The sequence below is a fragment of the Sceloporus occidentalis genome, unplaced genomic scaffold (genome assembly GCF_023333645.1).
Source record: "Sceloporus occidentalis isolate IW3139 unplaced genomic scaffold, rSceOcc1.0.p SCAF_3, whole genome shotgun sequence".
NCBI classification, from domain to species: domain Eukaryota; kingdom Metazoa; phylum Chordata; class Lepidosauria; order Squamata; family Phrynosomatidae; genus Sceloporus; species Sceloporus occidentalis.
Genome location: NW_028316983.1, coordinates 219796187 through 219812804, shown reverse-complemented (window position 1 = coordinate 219812804; position 16618 = coordinate 219796187). Strand labels below are relative to the sequence as shown.

At 39.5% G+C, this 16618-nt stretch overlaps 1 protein-coding gene across 2 annotated transcripts in view; it reads right to left on the bottom strand.

Annotated features, from left to right (window-relative positions):
* Positions 1–16618, bottom strand: part of CPQ (carboxypeptidase Q) — a 243225-nt gene that overhangs the window by 51558 nt on the left and 175049 nt on the right. For both annotated transcript variants that reach the window (XM_089518924.1, XM_089518925.1), the window contains one exon: positions 15848–15939. In XM_089518924.1, the coding sequence (XP_089375050.1) occupies positions 15848–15939 (92 nt within the window). The remainder of the gene's footprint in view (positions 1–15847; positions 15940–16618) is intronic.

Sequence of the window (16618 nt, the reverse complement as noted above, 5' to 3'; positions counted from 1 at the left end):
CCCCCTACAGTTGGACACAACTTGACAACCTTGTCAAAAAGGCATACCTATACCTTTACCTTTTATAATATACCACACTATACAATAGAGACCAATCCAGAACATAATCAGAGGAAAAGTTACTGAACATAGTCACACTGCATGTTGGTCAGTAGAGAGATTCCAAACACTTTCCGTTGATATGGGTCCATATAGGGGTATTCTGAAAGAGAATGGGGACCTTGGTATCTTGCTAACAAATCACTCCTCATTCCATTCCATTCCAAGACATACTTTTTTCTTCTTTCCATTCTGCTTCCCCCACCCTTCTTTGCCAAGCTTAGCTGTTCTTTAGCTATCTCACCTGGGCTCCAGAAAGTTCTCTTTCTTTGCCTCCCACCTGTCATTTCAAATAAATCACATAGTCTGCTGTTAACCTAACAAAAGAGCCACATGAAACACTTCCTCCAGTTCTATTATTCTCCTCCCAGGCTCCTGAGGCAGCAGGCTTTCCTTTTTTTTACTGAGTGTGACAAAGGGAGAGATACCCACCTAATGAATACTAACAACTTTATTCAATAAAGCATAGCTTTAATTGGAGGATCTAGAAAATTAAGTGAAATTAGTGAAATGTGGTGTGTTAATAATGTATAAAAGTTACTTCCAAGCTCTGATCATATGACCACACGAATCCTGACCACAAGAAAAAAAATGGAATTAATTCCTGTAGCCCTTATCTAAATCCATTTACAGGTTGAGTCTTCCTTATCCATATAAGGTGTTGGTCATTACCTATAAAGCCCTACATGGCTTGGGTCCAGCTTACCTGAGGGAATGCCTCCTCCCATACAATCCTTCTTGCACTCTCAGATCCTCTGGGAAGAATCTCTTGCAGTCTAAGAAAACCAGACTGGTAACGACTTCCCAGAGGATGTTTTCTGTTGCCGCTCCAAAAATCTGGAATGACCTGCAGGAGGAGATCCACCATATAACATCTTTAGAGGCCTTTAAGAAGGTAATAAAAATGGATCTCTTCCGGCAGGCCTTCCCTAACTGACCTCCTTGAAATGTTTACTCTCCAGTTGCATAGCCGTTCCCACCAAACTGTGATCGTGATTGATTTTATTGGGAGCATTTTATTGGGAATTGTTGTTTTAACGTTATTTTAGGGTGGGAGGGAGTTTTAGGGTGTTTTTCCTATGTTTTTACTTGTGACTTGCTGTGTAGCATTTTTATTGTTATTTTGTTTGTTGTTACCTGCCTCGATCCAATACAAGGAGAGGCGGGATAGAATAATAATAATAATAATAATAATAATAATAATAATAATAATTATTATTATTATTATTATCATCCAGAATTCCAAAATCCGAAATGCTCCAAAATCCAAAACTTTTTCATGAGTGGCTTAGGCCCAGTACATACCTGTTTGAAGGTCTGGAGCAGCGGCGGCGCTTTTTCCTCCTCAGGGAAGCCGCAGCCACCAAATCACATGGCTTCCCTGTGGAGGAAAAAGAACCCGCAAAAAGTGGGTTCGTTTTCTGCCACACCAGTTATGTCCCGAGCGCGCCAATGGTGCACTCGTGATGTAATTGGCGTGATGTGATGTGCTGATGCTATGCATCCGTTATATCATAATGGCAGCGCCTGTGTACACGGCGCTGCCATTATAATGCCACCAGTATGTGCTAGGGCCCATGTGGTTGCTGCACGATCCCACAACCCTAGCACGGCACGAACACAGCGCTTTTGCGCTATCTGTACCGCACCTGAGACACGTTTGCTTTTTGATGGTTCAGTATACACAAACTTTATTTCATGCACAAAATAATTAAACATATTGTGTATAAAATTACCTTCAGGCTATGTGTATAAGGTTTATATGAGACATTAATGAATTTTATGTTGAGAGGTGAAACTCAATCCTTTATTTCGGATAAGAGAAGCTCAACCTAGAGCATAAGAACCATTTTGTTGCACATTCTACAACAGAGAAAGATGTCTTTCTCTTCATCTTTATTTTTATAATAAAATGAACATTTCTTTTCACTAGTCATGTACATGTTTAGCCAGCCATCCTGGAGTTTGGCCCTAATGTTAATTTGGAAAACAAATACAAACTACTTTCAGAAGTATCTATAATGCTGCTAGCACAGAACTATTTTATAATATGTATGCGTTCCCTCCTCCCAAAGCACCAAAGGATTGACATCTTTAATCTGTTTGATTGACCATTCTTACCAAAATGTCCGTGGCAGAGAACTAACCTGGGAATTGGATTTGAATCTTTCAATTCCCATTTCAAAATTGACTACAGTCTTCCACCCCTTTTAAATCCAGATCAGCACTGATTAGAGAAAACACCTTGAAAATTATACACAAGTGGTATTTGACTCCAGTGAAGCTAGCCAGAATGTTGGCGTGGTTGTAATGATAATGGCACATTTCTACACGTGGCTAGACTGCCCCCAAATAAACACATTTTGGCAATTGGTATTTGAACAAATTTCATTGATTACCAACCAAGAAATAAAATTATGTATATAAATGCCTTTGTTATCAATATACAGTATGTGGACACAAACTCAGATTTGAAACATAAAAAAACCCCTCATATTTCTTCATTACAGCAGCCCGTGTAGAAATTGTCAGATAATGGAAAATGGGGGAGGTATCTTTAGATATGTGGTGGAAAAAGGTATGGGACCTATGGTTACTTGAAAAACTGTCTGACAGAATGGCAAGATACGCAGGACAACCAAAATCAGGAACTTTCCTTGACAATTGGTTCCCACTCATTGACTTTGTAAACAAAGACAGAAACAAGAGAAGACAACTGCCATCTCATGTGAACCTTTGGTTGGACATTCTGAACTAGATTTACACAAAGACAGCACTGGACTTTAAAATGACTGCTTACATTGAACAGAAGCTAAGAAGGAGACCTGCATCATAATTCAAAGTTGTGAGATGAATTATTTTATTCTGTTTTATTGTTGTGGCATGTTTTGTACATAGTTGCTTACTAATAATAATAATTTTAAAAAGATTTTAAAAAGTTAAATCTCATATAAATTATGAATGTATACAGTTATGCAAAATTTCCTTTCAAACAGTGAAAAAACTTGTGGTAAAAATAGACCAGTTTGTGTCCTGCTCTCATAGGTAGCTTAATTCTAGATGCTAGAGTGACTGTATGAGCCAAATATTAACTCTGGGCTCAGCTGTTTCTTTCACCTTTCCTCATATTGGAAGACTTGTTCAAATACACAGGCTTTTTAAAATATCAGTCCACTGAGAAAATCACTTTTGTCAGGAAATAACAGAGCTCTTGCCTCTGACTATAACATTCTTTTTCATGATGCAGTTTTCAGCAAAGTACATGACAGCAGAATGTGAAGTCTACATCAACAAACTTTTGTCATTGGGTGCAGTCTGTTGGGAAACATCCACTATTGGAAGGGCTGTCCAGGTCTTGTTTAAAGGGGGGGGGGGGCTCAGATGGAAGAGAATGGAATGGCCTTGAAGCTGGTCATCCACAATTAGCATCAGGACTGTGGGTTCAGCTGATTACAGCTTTCCCCAGAATGGTAAATTGCTCTGTATTCATTAATTCATTGATTCATTATCCTACCTTTCTGGCTGTACAGGACCCAAGCAGGCTTTCAACAAATTAAAAAAAAGTACCACACTCTAAAAGCATGAGATCATGTCTGATCTTGAAAGCTATGTAGGGTCAGCCCTGGCTAATACTTGGATGGGAGATCGCTAATGAATACCAGGAGTCGTAGGCTGTATTTCAGAAGAAGGAAATGACAAAACCACCTAAGAAAACTTTAAGAAATCAATGATTTTGCCACATGTTGCCTCCTTCTTTGGAGGTTTTTAAACACAGGCTGGATGGCCATCTGTCAGGGGTGCTTTGATTGTGTGTTCCTGCATGGCAGGGAGTTGGACTGGATGGCCTTTGTGGTCTCTCCCAACTCTATGATTCCATGGTTCTAACTTGATAAGCAACTTGAAGGCACATACAGTCACACAAACATAGACCCAGACACACATCACCACCCAGTGATAGTAGGAAAGAAAACAATGAGGATCTGTCAGATCCAAAGGCATCTTGAGAGTCGATTGGGAATGACATTGAAGACAGCACTGGAAAAATACCAGGGAATTTTAGTTTAAAGACCAAAAATCAGCAAAACTACTGCTCCATGATTACTTCCTCCTTGAGAGAAAGCTTCTGACAGGATATTGGTTCAGAAATTAAAAGGTCATTTGTAAAAAGGAACAATGCTCATTTTTGGAGTACCAAGAGGGCAACATTTTTATTTTGAAATGTTTTAATGGCAGTGACATTGCCTTTAGAATTTTTGCACAATGAGTAAAACTTATTGTTTAAGAAATTAAGAACTTATTGTTTAGGAATGTTACACATGAATGATCAGGGGTTCAGGCATTTTGGCCATGTTTAATTATTTATTTTGTTGTGTTTTTTTTTTTTAAAAAAAACCATCATAGAATCATAGCATTGGAAGAGACCGCAAGGGCCATCCAGTCCAACCCCCTGCCATGCAGGAAATCTAAATGAAAGCATCCCCGACAGATGGCTATCCAGCCTCTGTTTAAAGACCTCTAAGGAAGGTAAGATAATTCAAAATCTTGTTGGAGAGGTTGTCAGGAAGTAGGATCCTATGTACATATGTGGTGGCAATGTAAATATGTACAAAATTTTTGGGAAATAGTAATATTAGAGATATAAAATATTATGAATATAAAGATAGATAGAAAACCAAATATAGTATTCTAACAAATTTGTTTACTGCTGCGAGATTAATCATAGCAAGAAATTGGAAAACAAAAATAAATGTGAAATTAGAGGACTGGTATAAAGAAGTTTGGACGTTAGCAATTAATGACAAATTAACATGTAAATTGAAAGTAAAAAAAGGATTATGGAAAAGAAATGATTTTGATGAAATATGAAAAAAAATATTAAAAATGTACTAAGAAAAGAAGATGGGAAATTACCTCCACAGGAGGAGTTAAAATTTTGGATGGAGTATAAAGAAGGGAATGGCTCCAGGGGTGGGGTGCACAGAGGGGATATTTAGGATTTTTTTTTAAAAAAAAAATGAATAAGATGCAAAAGTACAAGTATGTATAGAAAGAATATTAAATTTGTTTTGTTTTGTAAAATTAAAAAAACATTAATAATAAAAAAGACCTCTAAGGAAGGAGACTCCACTACACTCTGAGAGACTTTATTCCACTGTTGAACAGCCCTTACTGTCAGGAAGTTCCTCCTAATGTTGAGGTGGAATCTCTTTTGCTGTAGCTTGCATCCATTGCTCTGGGTCCTAGTCTCTGGAGCAGCAGAAAACAAGTTAGGTCCCTCCTCAATATGACATCCCTTCAAGTATTTAAACAGGGCTATCATATCACCTCTTAACCTTCTCTTCTCCAGGCTGAACATACCCAGAGCCCTAAGTCGTTCCTCATAGGGCATGGTTTCCAGACCCTTCACCATTTTAGTCGCCCTCCAACATCCTTTTTAAATTATGGTGCCCAGAACTGGACACAATATTCCAGGTGGGGCCTGACCAGAGCAGAATAGAGTGGCACTATTACTTCCCTTGACGAGTAGAACATTAATAATGTGTCACATTAAGCTGTTAGAGTCTTGAAAAACAATAAATCATTGCCTTTTTTGAGCAATGATTTCTAACTGTTTTGTAAAGACTAGAAGCCCTTGATATTAGAGTACTGAGACCTCTGGGCTTCTTCTCCATGGGATTACTGTGTAATAATATAAAATTAAATAAACAAGATAAAGGCAATTAAAATGTCATTACATGCCAAAGGAGAATGTTTTCAATTGTCATAATCGGGAAAGGGGCATGTGAAGGTGCTGTAAAATACACTAGGATCTCAAATCCTTGCCAGCAAAATACTGTAACATGTCCCAGATAAACTGAATACTCCTGGTGCATGGCATCTACACATGCAACCTCATGACCTGTGAAAGAGCCAGAGCTCTGTTATTTATTCAAAATGAGCCCAAGCATGAGCAAGAAATGTGCAGCTTCCTTTCCTTGCCACACAAGTACAATGTGAATCTGTCTCTCCCTAGAAATGCATCAGTTACTTGGGAAGATGTGCTTTTTCGGTATTCAGCAGCATGGTAGAGGTGGGCAGACTCTGGGCTTCCTGCATCCAAGACCCACCTGTAAATGCAACCTCAAGGATATTTTGTGCTCCCCAGAACTGTTTTGAACTGAGTTCCTTATAATCCTTTCACACAAAGGGTCCCATTCCTGTTTGTTACTCTAAGTTTTCTTCAACCAAGCAGCTTGGTTTAGGTGGGAAAAAGTCATTTTGTTCTTGCTGCTATGAAGCAATTGGGAGTCAGAAACCCTTGTGGGTATACTGCAAATCATTGAGCAATCTGCCAGTAGAAACAGGGCAGCCTTTGGCCTACCTCTGGAATATGATTCCTGCATGGCAGTGCATTAGGTTTTCTATGAATAAACTATCTTTAGCTTTAATTCTTACACTTATGTGCCAGCATGGAAACCCAAATGTTCTGAAACTAATTATGGCACTGCAGTAGAAGCCTTCCCTGTGCAGTTGAAATGATAGTCACCTCATTCAGGTTTCTAAGAAAATATGCAGCCCCTGCAAGTTTTGCAGACTGAAAAGAAACAAAGAGGAAATACAATCTACATGTTCATATATGTCTCAATTTGTATCCTGAGCAGAAGAACCTGCAGGCTTTATTCCCTGACTATGTCTAATAGCATGTATGGCAAATTAATGTCAACCTTATTTTCTAATTTTAGTTTAGCACAGATAATCAGATTAAAGGGCACAAATGAAAAATAGAGGAGGAAAGTTTTCTTCCCCTTGCCCAAAGAGTCTGGGAAACATACAAGATGATTTCAACCCTTTCCTACCTTGGGAATCTGTAGTCCCAACAGATGTTCTTGAATTCCTACTCACGTCACCTCAACCCAGCCTGGTCAAGAGTGAGACGCAATGGGAGTAGTAATTCATCAGCATTAAGAAGTTCAAAGTCTCCCCAACTCTAGTTTATATGTTCAGAAGAAGGAGGACAGTTCCTCTTGCATGCACACCTGATGTTATGCCTCTCCTCTCCTCTCCTCCACTCCCTAGATGTCTTTGCACTGAATAGGATATTTGCAAAGGTTCACCTGTGTGCTTACACCAGTACATAGATATATGTCTCTTCACATGCCCTCCAACATGTCACAGATGAAATCCAGGAACATCAGAGTGGGATCAAGATAATGAATGTTATTAATGAGGAAGAACACAGAAGATAGGAGATGCTGCAGCATGTTGCTTTTGACTGAGTGTATCGGGAAGGGCAAGATGCCCCCTCCCCCTTCTTTCATGTAGATGTTAAACAGTGTTGGGAACAAAACAGAATCCTCAGGGATCTCACAGGCAAAAGGCTGGGGCATCGAACAGATCCTCCAGAACTGCCTTGAGTTTGTCCCTCCAAGAAATACTGGCACCACTGCACAGCAATGAGAGTGGGCCCAGAAGGATACCATGGTGAATGGTATTGAAAGCCACTGAAAGGTCTAGCGGAGACAACAGGGACACACTCCCTCTGTTTAGTTTCCTGCACAGGTTATCCACAAAAGTTACCAAAGCTGTCCCCATCCCATAACCAGGCCTGAGGCCAGATTGAAATTGATATAGATAATCAATCTCATCTAGAAATCCTTGGAGCTGGGAGGCTACCACACACTGCAGAACCTTGCTCAAAGAATGGAATAATGGAGACTAGTCAATAATTATTCAGGATAATGGGATCCAGTGTGGCCTCCCCCCTCCCACTTTTTCCTTTTAGGAATGGCCTCACCACAGTCTCTTATTCATCACTCCCCTTACCCACTCAGCCAGTCCCCCTCTAGCTGATTTCAAAAGCTAGAAAGGGCAAGGATCCAGTATGCATCTGGTGTTTTTGCCTCTCCAAGGGTCCTGTCTACATCCTTAGGCTCCACAAACTGAAAAAAAAAATCCAGTAATACAGAACAAGCAACAAGGCACCATGATTACATCCACTGGACATGTCTCAACTATAGCATCCAAGCCAGAGTGAATCCAAGGGATTACTAAAGAATTAGGCCAATAGATGCAGTATGAAGGTCAAAGCATCTCCAGAAGAAAGCAAATAGGTTCCCTGCCCCAGGCTTCTGAGGCTTCTATTCTTATCTTCCCTCCTTTTCATGACCCTCTGCACTATTACCTTCTCCCTGACTGCACTGCTATTTTAATCATATAGCAGATTTGCCATAGAAAGAAAACAAAGCACTGCACCAATTGCTTTCTGTATGATGAAAAATCTCTTCTCTCTTGATACAGCACTTAAACAGAGAGTCAAGCAAGCTCTGCCACTAGATGTAACACTGCATTTTTTAATTTATTCATTTAAATTTTATTGGTTCATTTTTAATTTTAGGAATCCATTTTATACTTGTACTTAACAAAAAGATTCTAGAACAAAGTCATAAACAAAGTCTCCCAACACCCTGCAAAATAAAAGCAGCAAATCACAATCGTTTTCTAGAAAAAGAAGGGAAATGGAATTCTGCAAGACTGCCTACGAAATTGAAGTTTATTGTTTGTTTCACCTAGGGCACGCAGTCATTGTCCTGGGTCACACCTAAGTAGCAAAGGGCATATTGTTATGCTCCCTTCAATGCAATACTTGGGAGTAAGTCCCACATCAAGAAATGCATTGCAGCATTGAAACACATATGATAGAGTTACGTGTTTTAAACTTGATACAAAGCAAAAGTAGAAAAACAGGAAAGGGAATGGTGGAAACTTTCAGATCCACAAGAATAATTTTATTTAGAGACAATACATTTAATAGAATCATAGAATTACAGAATTGGAAGGGATCTCAACTGTCTCTTAGTCCAACCCCCTGCTAATGTAGAAATGCCCTGCTAAAGTACCCAACCTCTGTTTAAAAAAAAACTCCAGTGAAGGGGTATTCACCATTTTCCAAAGTACAGTGGTCCCTCCACATTCACTGGGGGTAGTGGTGAAGGACCCTCATGACTGTGGAAAAACTGCAAATAAAATAAACAATATTATTTTTATCTGAGAGAAGACCTCTCTAGGAATCTCCAGATTCCCCAGAGCAACTCTATGGACAACATCTGCCAGAAGTTGATCATAGAATTATGACCTACAAATGCCTAGGTAAATGTTTTCTCTAGGAACATCTAGGTTCTCTAGCAAAACACTATGGTCAACTTCTGACAGAGTTGGGCTGGAGGACTTAGAGATTCTTAAAGAGAGCATATTAATCAAAACTGAAAATAATTAAATCTACAAAAGTCAAATCCAACTGTAGGACCAACTGTAATCAGTTCCACAGTCAAACATCTTTTACTATCATGACAGTCTTCCTAATAGTTTAGTCAGACTATTCTTTCCTATAATTTAAATCCATTTTCCATATAACAGCCTTTCAGACATCTGGCGATGCCAATTGTATAACCTCTCAATCTCCTCTTCTTTAGGCTAAATGGACATACATTGTTCAACTGTTCCTCCTAAAATTTGGTTTCCAAATCCTTTGCCAATTTGGTTGTTCTAAACCAGCTTTTCAACATCATTCTCAGGCTGAGCACAGTTTTCTAAGTAAGGTATGATTAAAGCAGAATAGATTATGGCACCAGAAATGGGCCAGATACTGTGTTATGGGTTAGCAATATGCCACAACTTTAATGCAAACCAGATATCATAACTCAATTATATTCCAAGATATCATCATCATCATCATCATCATCAGGTTGACAATCTGAATGCATGTTCAGTTCAAGGGAACATGGGGCCCAATGGTTCCCATGGTTAGCAAATAGACTGGCCAAAAAGGCTGATAGCCAAGTATTTGGGCATATTTATGCCTGCAAAATCCTGTTCAAAATCTTGTGACACTAGACTCTAGACTTCCCCTGAGATTTGGCCCAGGATTCATGCCAGATCTCACCCAAAATCTCAGGATAGTGATATTATAAGACTCGTAGCAAGGAGGACTCCAAGCAACTGCTCAAAGGTCAAGAGCAGTGCAACACTCCTCTGGGCAGCATCAGATTAAGCCATATTGTTAGTTCCCTTAAAGTGGACACTATTCTTTCCCTGATGCATCCCAGAATTTCAAACAATTGTTACTCCTCAAGAATATACCTCAGGAACACACTTCATCAGAAACCTACAACAGAAAAAAAAGTGCAGATAAAAAAAATTTGATGTTCAGAACTCAGCTTGGGAAGTTTACTTTTTGGGACTAAAACTCACAGCAGCCCCCAGCCATGACAGCTACTGGGGTTAATAAACCTGTCCTTTCTTGTGCATTTTGGGATTTACAAAAGGGGAAACCAAGCCACAAGAGAGTGTCTATCCAAACTGAAGCGCTCTCCTTCGAAGACACAGTCACTTGACAACACCTTCTCTGTTTTCTATTCAAGTCCTAAACGAAGTCCCTCTCCTTCCATTAAAGACAACAAAATACAGTGGTATTGGAATACCATAAGGCTGCAGATCTTCAGTCATTTGGGAGTAAGCACTATTCAACTTAATAAGGTATACTTCTTATGCATAGTTTTGGGCTCTATATGTCACATACTAACTCATTCAGGCGTTCTAGAAGGATACCATGGTCAATGGTATTGAAGGCCACTGAGATGTCCAAGAGCACCAACAGGGTCACACTTCCCCTGTCGATGCCCAGACAGAGATCACTGACTAAGGAGACCATGGCTGTCTCAACTCCATATCCCCCCTTGAAGCCAGTTTGAAATGGGCCCAGATAATCGGCTTCAAGACAACCTGGAGCTGGAAGGCAACTGCCCTCTCAGTCACTTTGCCCAGAAATGGTAATAAGGAGACCAGTCTATAATTGGCTCTCACCAGGGGGTCCAGGGAGGTTTTTTTTAAAGCAGTCTAACTACCACTTGTTTTAATTTCGATGGAAATATTCCCTCCCTGAGGGATGCATTGATTATGAGTTGTAATAATATTTTCATTGCATCCCCTCCCTGGGCAGTCAATCACGATGGGCAAGGATCGAGAGGGCACGTTGTCCTCGTTACACTTCCAAGAATCTTGTCCACTTCTTTGGTATTTACAAACTCAAAATGATCCAGTCTAACATAATCCACAGAGTCACTGAACACCTCTCTTCATGATAAAGTCCATCGTCAGGCCTATGATGTTTCTATCTCCCCCCAAAATCCAGTAATCACACTGGTTGGCAAGAAGAGAGGCACCCCCACTTAGAATCATATAATCATGAGTTGGATGAGACCCCAGGGACCATCCAGTCCAACCTCCTGATATGCAGAAATACAGAATCAAAGTACAGCCAACAGATGGCTATCCAGCCTCTATTAAAAAAAACCTCTAAAGAAGGAGGCTCCACCACTCCACTGTCAAACACCTCTTACTAATGTTGAGGTGCAATCTCTTTTCCTGTAGCTTGAATACATTGATCTAGGTCCTATTCTCTGGAGCAGCAGAAAACAAACTTGCTTCATACTCAATATGACACCCCTTCGCATATTTAAACAAGGCTTATACATTTTCTTTCCCTCTCTGAAAGTTCTCACACAAAGCGAGAGTGAGAGACAGGGGGAGGGGCCCTTTGCTGATACCATTGCTGCTGCTTGCCCTGCATCCACAGGCACTAAGCTACACCATTATACTTTGCAACCTGGGGATGTGTATGGCTGTTGCCACACTGCAGAATTAATGCGGTTTGACACCACTGTAACTGACATAGCTCCATCCTATGGAATTTTGAAATTTGTAGTTTGGTGCGGCCCCAGAGTTCCTGACAGAGAATGTCTCACAAAATTACAAATCCCTGAATTCCATACCATTGAGCCATGGAAGTTAAAGCAGTGTCAAACAGCATTAATTCTTCAGTGGAGATGCAGCCTGTGAACAAATGACCTCCTCAGTCTGCTGTCCAGTTGCTTAGTGTTGTTGAGTAACTTCAAGCTCCCATCCCTGAATCTCCTCTTACAATTATTTCTCTTTAAACCATACTTGACTTGTACAGTCCTTCAAACATTATTGTTTATGTTTTATCACTGTATTGACCTCTTCCTAACAGTTATTTTCTCACTAGAAAAGGTCAAATGAAATTCTTCTTTGCAATCAGCCAGACACAAAATAAGCTCAGCCACTCAAATGAGCCATCAGATCATCTTTGAAAAGTAATATTTAAAACTTTAAAGATTGAAACTTTCATGAAGATCAAATTATGGATCATATCTGACTGTGAATAATTACTTTCCGCAAGAAGTGTTCCTAGTTATATAAGAAATGTATGCAGTGACTCTGTAAAGGTTAAGATGTTTTTCATGCAAAGGCGTTATTTATAATATTAATCTGTTTACATTTACCACCTAATGCTAATTAGACATTCCTGCCGATAGATATACTACCAAATATACCATAATTTCAACAGATCAGTTTGATGTAAAGAGAGGGGGGAACCTCCAAAAGCACATTTTATTTTGCAGATTTCTTCTTTTGCCCTGAAAAGAAACCATTTTTCCACCAAGGAATGTTGTGATAGTTGGATATGATTCAGTAATGCTCAGGGCCCATTTTCTATCCCCCTTTATTATTTAGACAATTCTTTCACACTTCAAATATAAAATAGAATTATTTATAACATTTCCCTGTCAAAATTTTCAATAAATAAGATTAGCAGCAGCACAGAAGTACAAACTCTTTGGCAAAGAAAGGGAAAATGAGCCTGCTGGAAAGTGATGTTGAGGGAGAAATTCAATACCTGTGTAGGGGCAGAATAAATATTAACACAAATGGATGTAACCAAACTCTGGGGTCTTCTTTTTTGTTGGAGAATGGCTGAGGAGGTAATTTGAAGCAGGAAAACATAAAGCTCAGTTCTTCCCCTCTTAAGTATTTTTCTATGGTATCTCCCAACACCATCTCTTGACTCCAAATAGACATCTGGATCTTCACAGACAGTGTAGGAATGCCTTTGTAAAGAGGACATGGAAAGAAGTGAGTATTTTTCCCTGTCCTGTCCTGCCCTTTCTCCAAAATATCTCATCCTCCTTTCATCAAACAAAAAGGGGTATTTACATGGCTCTGTGTGTGTAATGTCCAGTTCTCTCATGCATGAGTGCAGTTCTATTGATTTCAGTGGAGCTACTTTTGTGAAGATAGCTAGTGATTTGCTCTATGTTGAATTCAAAGACATAGCCATGTTAGGCCTGGGACAGACCGCTCAAAAAGGACAGCCTGCTGGCAGCCTTTTTTCCTCCGGAGGGAAGTCACAGCCGCCAAACCGCGCAGCTTCCCTGCGGAAGAAAAAGAACCCGAGAAAAGCAGGTTCTTTTTAAGCCGCAGGGGTGGCGTAACAAGTGTGCCACTGGCACACTTGTTACGTAAGCGCTGTGCGGATGCTGTGCGGTGCTTACATAACAATGGCGGTGCCTGTATACACAGGGCGTTGCCATTATTACGCCACCTGTATGTTCTAGGGTTAGGGACTGTGTGGTTGCCGTGCGGTCCCTAACCCTAGAATCGGCGCTGGTACGCTGTTTTATGGCAGTATGTACCGCAGCAATGTCTGGAAAATCATTGTGCAAAGGGATCTTGTAGGATCTTTGAGACTAACTGAAAGAAAGAAGATGGTAGCATGAGCTTTCATAGACTTGAGTCTGAGGACATAGGCTCAAGTCTACAAAAGCTCATGCTACTAGCTTCTTTCTTTCAGTTAATTGCTGAGATGTTACAAAATCCCTTTGCTCTATGTAGGTTAGGGACTTAAATCTTTGACTATTTTACCCTTGCATGCAGGAATAAATAATTACCATAGTTTTGTCGATATGGCAGAAGAGAACAAACATCCTTATGCCATATTCTTTCCATATTCTTATGTCCCATAATGTTGCGGAGGAATTATTCTGTGTAGAATTTTTTTTTGCACAAAAGCCTGTTGTCCACACAGTGAAAGGTCTTCTCACACAAAAATAGTGTTTTCTGTGTAGAAAATATTGTTTTGTGCAAGAAAAAAGTGATATCACTAAAAGCAAATAAACATTTTCATTTTATATTGAGAGTCATGTGTTCTGTACTGCCAAACAAATTTGAAACTTCATTACCAAACATGTATTTTCATTATATATTAAGGGTCATGTGTTCTGTACGGGCAAACAAATTTGAAGCTTCGTTACCAAACATGAAATGTTTGGAAACCTGTATTTTTCTATGTTTTATAGGGGGGGGGGGGGGAAGAAAGAAAAGAAGTGCAATAGTCCTTTGACTGAGCCTTAGACAGAATGTTGGAAGAGCAGGGCAAATATATGTACTTGCACGCATAAGCAAATATCTTGCAATAGTGGGCCAAAAATAACAGATATTTTTGTATAAAGTTTACTTCCTTAATTTTTTTCATAAGTAATTATAAGCTTATTAAAAGTAGGTTAGTCATGACATGTTTGTATAATAATCACATTTGGCTCAGAGACAGTTTTATTAAGTTCTCCTTCATGTGAAATTGTGCTTTGATGAGATATTTTTTAAGAAAATGAACAAATGATGTTATATGCTACTTTCAGCCATTTTAGAAAAAGAGTACTGTTTGAAAGTTTACTGGGCATCAAAAAATGCTAACAATCTCCATGACACACTTCATTCTATTCCATAATTTAATTGGCAAAAATTAAATTCTAAACTTATCATGAAAACATCCTTTTTGATTTCCATGCAAGATTTTATCACAAAATACGCTAACATAAACGAGTCACATACGACAACATGTTTTTGCTCATCTTTTCCTTCACCTCAAATCACAGGCAGTTAGTTATTTCTAAAAGCCACTGATGATATCCAAAAGTCCTAGTGGTAGCAGAAAAGCTTTCATAAATTTGGAAGGCAGGTCATATAGAACATATGCACAGCTCAGCTCATGACAAACCATTAAAGAAAAACATTGCCATCTCCAGTTTGCAGAGCACAAAAATATCCAAGTCAGCAAGCTGAGGGCCAAATGAGACATTTAATAGTGTGGTTGCTAACCATGTCTGTTTTTTTTTTTAAATTAAATGCTAAGCACAATTGCCCAAATTTTCCTTGGGACTGCAACACACAAGGAAAAATGAGGTTTAACCCTTCCCTCTTAAACTGTGAGCATTATGAACCTGCCCTCTGTTAGCCAGGGCAGTTATGAAGCTTAGGAAGAAAGCTTCTGTTTGTATTAATGTGTGATTTGCCTCCTCTAAGCTTCATAGCTATGTATGGGTCAAGAGGTGACTTTCATTGAAATTACAGGTTGACTAAATGCCTTCAGCCACAATTTCTGAGATGACAGTGGCTCATTCTGCTGCCTTTGGTGCTAATGATACTTTGATATTATTGTACTTTAGACTTGATTTTCAGAGCTCAGACAAGTTGCTGTTTTGAACTATAGCATCTTGGCTGGGGCATCTTGGAGGAGTAGTCTATAACAGTAATTTTCCTAGACTGTACTTATTCCCTCTACAAGAAATCATCTTACTCACAAAATCTGGGCCTGATCCAAAGCTTGGAAATGCAAGTTTGGACTACAACTCCCATAATCCACAAGGGATCATGGTTTGGGGATTGTGGAAGCTACTCTCCAACGATGTAAGCTCTGGTCACATCTTTGGGCCCCAGATCCATTATGACATTCTTCTTCCATTTCCTCCTTCCATCCCAACTCTCCCTCTTCCTCTCATACATTACATGTAAGAAATTTAAATGCCAAACTGCCTTCTAATACAAAAGATAAACATTATTCAGTTCCACATCTTACTTTATGCAGCTTGTAGTATTGTTCAGCACCTACTCCACCTTGTTCCTCTCCAGTCCAAAGCACTAAACGCAGAGTTCTCTTGGGACGGAGCCCTAAATTAGTTTTTAAACAGAAAAGAAAATGAGGCTGTTAGGACCAGTAAAATGCTTTGGCTATAAGTGTAGGTAAAACATTTTCTTAGAAATGAGTTGCCCTTTAAAATCCCTTTTCTATCTGTCCTCCTACTCTGTTCACACTATCACAACTCCTACCTTAAGTTTCTATCCAGATCTCCATATTTCCTCTATTTTTTAATTCTCTTTCTCTGCACTCTACACACTTATTTTTCTTTCTGTACCATAGACCAGTGGTTTAAGTACAGAATTATTCTAGTACAGGAGTGAGCACCTGTGGAGGGAGAGGAGGGCCTTTTTAACCCCACTCCCCTGTGTGGGCAACACCAGCATGCCCTACACAACCAGAAGTGATGCCATATCATTTCTTATTTTGATTTTGGCCAATTTTCAGCCAGTTTGGGTGGATATTGAGCATTGGGGTGGGATGGTTATCACACCCGTGCACTTTACGGATGATTTTGTCAAATTTCACAGACGATAAGGCTCCAGGTGTGATAATCACCTTAGTTTCCTCTTTCCTTCCAGTTCTCACAGCTCTCTGTGCCACCTGAAATTTGTTGTTAACTTGCCACAGCAAATACTGAGTGTGCTTGGGAGTTTCGGGAGTAGAAGTGCTCCCAGTTCTTCCATCAAGTACAGTGATACCAACACAGTA